This window comes from Charadrius vociferus, unplaced genomic scaffold, assembly GCF_000708025.1.
Source record: "Charadrius vociferus isolate BGI_N301 unplaced genomic scaffold, ASM70802v2 scaffold36, whole genome shotgun sequence".
Taxonomy (NCBI): Eukaryota; Metazoa; Chordata; class Aves; order Charadriiformes; family Charadriidae; genus Charadrius; species Charadrius vociferus.
Window position 1 is genome coordinate 410763 of NW_009649047.1, and position 6878 is coordinate 417640.

Genomic DNA, 6878 nt, shown 5'->3' on the forward strand with positions numbered 1-6878 from the left:
TTTTTCCTCTAGTTGCTTAAGTGTGAAAGTTCAAGAATTCTGTGTTTGTCATCAGTGCTGTGCTTGGAGACAGTACCAAATGATGTTGTTTATCTAGCTGTACATTCCAGCTACAGTATGCTTCTGCCCAACTCTATTGCTACTTAAGAAAATTAATAATTGACATGCTCTAAGACTCAGAAAATTATAAACTAGTTTAGCCATTTCTTCCTGGTCCTCTGTGGAAATCTGGAAACATCTTACAAAGTATTTCAGTTAGCTTGAGCAATCCTGGAGTCAGACCCAAGGAAGCTAAACATCGTAGTCACCAACTCGGGGAGATCATAATCATGTTTCCAACCCCAGTCCCTCCGGGCGTTCCTGTCATCAAAGTTCATCGGCCAGCTGTCAGCTGCAGTGAAAAGAAAGAAGAAACACGGAGCATGAGGTTTAAGAAAAACTTCTGTAAACTTAAGATGTATCATCCCTGGCCATTTGAAGTACTAAAGCTCAATTTCGAATCATAAGACTTGAACTGTACAGGAGCAATTTGCAAGTGCCTAAAAAGAAAAGAAACCCTGTTTTGCCCTTAACATACAGCAATCCAACGTTTTTTCTTACCCACTGCCAAAGCAGCTGATACTAACCTATGGCCTGCCTGACTTTATCCACATTGTAGGTCACCTCGAGTTCAGGAACATGCTTCTGCACCTCCTGCGCCAGCTCTTCGGGAGTGAAGCTCATGGCACTGATGTTGTACGTCCTCATGCTCAGTGCCTCTGCGGGGGCCTCCATGACCTCTAGAGTTGCTTTCAGACAGTCATCAATATACATCATAGGGAGACGAGTGTCTGGCTTTAGGTTGCATTGAAATTTGCCAGTCTTTATGGCATCATGGAAAATCTGGACAGCATAATCTGTAGAAAAGAACAATGTATGTGTGTACTCATTTACCTCAATCTTTTGTTCACTTCATAACAGTCAACAATCCTCAGACCACCCCCAACGTCTCCTGTCTAAAGTCTAGCAGCAGAACTGCGTATTATTTACATTGTACAACAGGAGGCTAAGTCATTCTGAACTATCCTGATGCTATTCTAGCATTTGCACTTCGCAGCAAGATAGCGGAGTTTAAGATATTTTTAAAGGAAATGGTCTCAATAATTAATTAATCCAAAACTGTCTCAGGTACCACGTAAATGGTAATGTAAATGTAAAGGCTGCGAAATGATGCCCTAGTCTGGAGTGGACAAAAGTATTGGCGTAACGTTGTTGAAACAACATCTCTACACTGATGCTCTACGCAGATTAAATTTCTACAAACACATTAAAAATTACTGTATTGGCTTATTTTTTTGCTGTTCTTCCCTGCGATACTGAGAAATACACACAAACCACTTACCAGTTGTTCCTCCACCAGGCTGAGAGTCAGCAGATATAATTCCTGGATACCTCAGGCAGCGGAAGTCTAGGCCATACCGGTAATGGTAGTACTAGGAAGGGAGGAGAGAAACATCGTTTCACACATCAAGACTAGGCCCCACGACTCACTGATTTCACAGGACAAACCTCCATTCTATAACTATCCCCTCACAGGGGTGAAAGAAAAGGAACTACTGAACAGCCTCCATTCCCTGCCAGGTAGCTTAGCTCTCTGCTTGCCCTCTTCTAGTTTTCTTCCACACCAATAGATATGGATTCTTGATCTGGATTGGCTTCTAACATAGGGTCTAGATCTAGTGTTCCGAAACTGAAAATTCCTAAGTTTGTGAAACATTTCAGGTTAATAAAGTCTTCAGACCTGCCACTGTCCTTCATAAATTTCAAGTGTGAGGAAACTGTGGGTAAAAATATCAATGTTATGTTTCTAAAAAAACTACAAAGCCAAAAGAGAAGTTGCGCATGTACAGACTCCCACGGCTTTGATTTCAGTCTTTTTTTTTTTGGAAGGGGTGGGGCGGGAGCGGGAAGCAAAAGTCATCATTGTCTAGCACGTTTCGCAAGGCTTTGTACACCGTCATTTATGCAATGCCATTCATATTGGCAGACAAAGCAGAGGGGCCAAAGTCAAATGAACCAGGGAAAGAAATGATATTGAAAGTTAGATGTCTGCCAGCTTCTAACTCTTTGTACTTTTTCCAACAAAACTGAAAAGATAACCTGATAACCTGGTTGAGTAACCTGGTCTAGTGTAAGGTGTCCCTGCTCATCACAGGGGGGGTGGACTAGATGATCTTTAAGGTCCCTTCCAACCCAAACCATTCTATGATATTTGTCCTTAAGAGCTGCCTCAGGCTACTATGTACTACAGCCTGAAGGAAGGAAAGAATGGGGAAGAGAACAGTGCACTGAGGAATCTTACAAAAGCAATGAAGTTCTCCCAGAACTTCCATGAAATAAAGAAAATAAAAAATTCTCACTTCTCCCATGAGCTCAGCATGAACCTTGGAGACTCCATAGATTGTCCTTGGTCTCTGAATGCAGAGATCCGGAGTTGGATCTCGAGGAGAGGTGGGTCCAAAGGCTCCAATAGTGCTTGGAACAAAGAGTCTCAAATTATGCTCAGCTGCAATATCCAGAACATTGTGTAAACCTGGAACAAACATCAGGATTTATCAGAACACACACTGCACTTTCTCAAGCTTCTGTAGGAGTCATGAACTTGAAACACTTGTCACATACCGGTAATATTTACAGCTCTGGCCAAAGGGACGTTTGCTTCTCCAACAGCACTGAGCAAAGCACTATAATGGAACAGCCAAGTTATCCGATTATTCACCACTATTTCACGTAAATTCTTGTAGTCCAAGATGTCCGCGTAGATAAAAGGACCTAGAAGAAATAGAACCAGTAGGAAATTGAACACAAAGAAGAATGGATGTAAAGAAAAAATTCTACATGAAACTCAGATTGCTGCTTCTTGATCATACGTCTATTCAGGATTTGACTGCACAGCAGAACGCACACCTAACAGCAATGGTCAATAAATTAATAAATAAGCAGGAGAAATGAAGGGAAACTGCTACCGTTCCCTCAACAGACTGATCCAACAACTCCTGTTTTATCCAGTCAATGGCATGAAAACAGGGAACATCTAGTGTACGCTATTCATATCTTTAAATACATCATTACACAGTAATGATGAAGAAAAATTTATGCAAGTCTCTAATGAAAACCAAAGAATTCAAAAAACCTATTCTACATCCATTTTATCATAAAAATTGCCCGAGCACAGAAAAACGAAGCAAAAATTTAATTTCAAACGTGCTCGCTCCAAATGTATAAATGCATCTTTTTTTTTAAAGCAGGAGCCCAACAGCCAAGCTCAACTTGACTCAAGTAGTTATTCTGGTCAGCAAGGTGGCAAAGAGACAGTGAAAAATGCAAAGAAAAATATTTGGAAACAGAAGAAATCAATGTCTTGGCAAGATTTCAGAGCAGAAAGACATTATCCAGAAGTTTCAAACAGCAACTTGTTCAGTTTAATCCACGTATCATTTAGATTTTGGTAATTAGTTTATCAACATCAGAGGTAAAGTCAAGATTATTTTTTTTTCCCCATATGCTCCCCCAGTCACTTACCACTATAAAAAACATTATCTGCAGGCTTTCTAATGTCAGACAAGATCACATTGTTCTTTCCAAAGCGTTTCCTGTACAAAAATATGCACATAGTACAGTGAGTCCACAGTCTTCAAGATCATTCTTTAAGTTGCTAAGCTGCTGTGTTGTTTAGCAGAAGCAATATCAGAACAACAATAATTTCTGCAATAAAACCAGTTACTGCACTAAAAAAAAACCACTGGCCCCTTAAAAATCAATATAGATTCTCAGAAAATTATTAAATCCCTTCTAGTAGCAGTGAAAGGCTACACAAGGATAGAGAAATGTTTTAGGAAGTGAAAATACACTGAGACGACCAACCTTCCTACCCTCTTCTTGCTGAAAGTTTTACCCAGAGATAATCTACTCCACTGCTCACAACAAAAAGCCAATGGTCTTGCTGTAACTGCAGCTACTTTTATATCAAAGTAAAAACAACTGGGTAATCTCTACCTTGTGCTTTTCTAATCAGCACAACGCTGTCACAGAGAGCAAGTCTGAAGGCATTGGAGTACATTCCAACCTTCTGTTATTTGGATGGTTTTCAAATATATTATAGAAATGGTAGAAAACACTCAAACTGCACCACAGTGTTGAATGCAGTGAGTCTGCTCGCTTTTGGTCACAGTCCAAATCCTCTGCAGCAAACACTGGCTATGTGCAAACGATACTCTGGAGCTGAGTACGCATGGATACAGACAACAATACGGATCAGGGAGAGCTCTCAGAGAGCTTTACATTTCTTGAAAAGATAAGGTAACTGTATTTTACTGTGTATGGGGGAATAGAAAGAGCCAGAAGAAACATATTTTCTATTTACTGCTATTGCTCCATCAGTTCATCTTTCACCAAATCATAAAAACTTCAATATTTGGTATCCTAATCTTTATTTTGTTTGCACTTTACTGAATAGGGCACCGAAACCCTCAGAAAGAGAAAAGTCAGCAGTTGTGAAGCCCAACCGCTGGGTAGTTAGGAAAGGACTATGTATTTTCTCAAGTGGATGTTAGCAGTTCTTTTCCTCTTCTGTAGTACTTGCATAAAATCACAGCCTTTGTCTCCCTATTGAGCACTCAAATCCACTTATTTGACTACACCAGAAAAGAGAAGAGGAAAACTGACCACCCTCTGATGATTCAGATTGTGAATACTTCCATTTAACTGGAAGCAAACTGAACTGAGTGGCTACTCTCTCAGACAAAATTATGTTATTTTGGGAATCGTGAGCAATGTACACACAGAAAGGACATCAGTGAACCTAAACCAAGCACAGGAGTAAAAAATAAAAAGACCAAGAGGCAAAAAAAAGAATCTACATTTGTCATTAGGATTCTTCTAAAAAAACCTTCGTGAAAGTTATTGCTTCTAAAAGTTAAGGCTAAAGTTTGACTACCTCACTTATAGCAAGGCAATGAACCAGGACATACCTCAGAAGCTTAGCAAGTCCCACTCCAAGCTGGCCAAGACCACCTAAAACACAACACACGAGACAAAAATCAGAGCAAAAGTGATATCAAAATACAGACTTCCATTATTATATGTATCACATCAGAAACTACTATTTTCTCAGTGAGTCAGAAAGCTTTTGTATTTTTCTCAAGGAAAATCTAATGAACTAGTTTTAGTAGACTTCTAGAAAAAATAGTAGGAAAGTTCACATGAGACTCTGATCTTATCACCATATGGGAAAGATCATCACAATTCTAGAAGATATTCAATATTTTTGCTACCAGTATTCTTCTCACCAGGGAGGGAGAAGGGAAAGTGGGGGACTCAACTGAGAAGCTGGAGCAGAAACACAGTTATGACAGGAATGCTGACCTGTAATTAGCACCCGAGGATGATCAGACTCAGAAAAAGAAACCGAGTGAAAGCTGGCATCGGAGGCCACCTGGCGGGGTGAGACTCCAATGCATCGAACAGGCACGATGGAAATCCCACATCCACAACCAGAGCTCTGTAGCAGCTGGCTGACAGCTCTGCTCACACTTTTGACAATTGGCATCTTCCTCTTTCAAGTATGCTGCAAGAACAAGAGAAAGGATTAGTCACAAATGACTCAACCATATTAAACATTTTAAACACTCCCTTAGAAAACTCTGAAGGGTTTCAGAAAAGTTTGATGCAATCCAAGTTCCAGCTGACGTGCCAACTGAAAGCCACGTCTGCTAGAAGCAGCCTGTGAAGTAACATGAATAGAGGTAATGTGTTCACCAGAGTGAGCTCAAGAAAATATCCACAGCCCAAGCGCAGAGTCCAGTATAATGAACAGCGAGAATCTAGTTCAAGTTTAAGCCTTTCTAAAACAGTCAGTAGAAACCACGATTTCAAGCACAAAAGACAACAGATAAAGAACTCAACAAGTTCAGCTGCTTATGATTACACAGCTTCACTGTGGGTACTTCTGAGTGAAAGTTTTGAGACTGCCATGAATAAGCAACCCTTCTTAGGATTGCATCAGCAAGATACAGCTAAGCCAATAGAGGCAGGAGTAAATCTCTTTAAAGATCACTGCCTCGCTCAGACTTAATTCACATGATGGACAGTACCCGGAAAGCGAACAAAAGAGAAGCAGTATTTACCCAGGACTCATTAAAATGTCCTAATTACTTCACAAAAGAAAAGAGACACGATTCGCTCATAATAACACATTGCAAAAATATCCCTAAGTTACCCTGAGCTACATGCAAGTCTGGTTTTCTTTCTCTCCAAATCTTTCATATTAGGGAAGGAAATGGAGAAGAATGTACCCTAAATAAGTTGCACATGCATCCACAACTGGTCTTTTCTGAGGTTCCGGTTTACTTCTTTCAAATACAATTCTTAAAGTGCAGTCACTTAAATTCTTCCTTATCCCCCTTCAAAAACTTTTAACTCTCGCTCCCAAACTGGCAGAATGAGTAAGTTCCCAGATAAAAACACGTTTAAAACTAGCTTGCTTGAGATTATGCCCTCAATTCCTTTCTCATATGTGTTCTTGGGGCATGTATTATAAAAAGGAGATTCAGGGAGAAGGAAGGCCACAAGAAGAAATTACATCAGCTAATTGCTGCAGATGAATTCCAGCACTACCAATTCCAGTACGCGCAAAAAAGCAAACAACTAATTAATGTGGGTGTTCCTTTCACCTACAGCAACACTCAAGGCTGAGAATTTTCTGATACTTTAGGGAGTCCTGCTATTTAAATACAGAAGACTTGCTAAACTACCTATCACATGCTTAATACGATACCCACCCCACCCCCTCCAAAAAAAGTGTATTATTAAAAAGCACATTTGTATATTTAAACTTAACA

General features: G+C 40.0%; 1 protein-coding gene across 1 annotated transcript; it reads right to left on the bottom strand.

Annotated features, from left to right (window-relative positions):
• Positions 1–59: 59 nt before the first annotated feature.
• Positions 60–5603, bottom strand: LOC104289051 (L-threonine 3-dehydrogenase, mitochondrial). The gene is made up of 8 exons (XM_009887943.1): positions 5404–5603; positions 5010–5052; positions 3562–3632; positions 2662–2811; positions 2400–2572; positions 1382–1472; positions 627–896; positions 60–391 (listed from the first exon to the last, which is right to left on the bottom strand). Exons 1-8 carry the CDS (start codon positions 5585–5587, stop codon positions 252–254), a joined length of 1122 nt encoding a protein of 373 aa, XP_009886245.1. The 5' UTR covers positions 5588–5603; the 3' UTR covers positions 60–251.
• Positions 5604–6878: the final 1275 nt, after the last annotated feature.

Bases quoted from the DNA above. Each gene is read 5' to 3' on its own strand.
- LOC104289051 (XM_009887943.1), bottom strand. From the start codon at position 5,587: ATGCCAATTGTCAAAAGTGTGAGCAGAGCTGTCAGCCAGCTGCTACAG. The intron at 5,053-5,403 runs GTCAGCATTCCT...GTTGTGTTTTAG, and splicing joins TCCTCGGGTGCTAATTACAG to GTGGTCTTGGCCAGCTTGGA. The intron at 3,633-5,009 runs GTATGTCCTGGT...ATTTTTGTACAG, and splicing joins GGACTTGCTAAGCTTCTGAG to GAAACGCTTTGGAAAGAACA.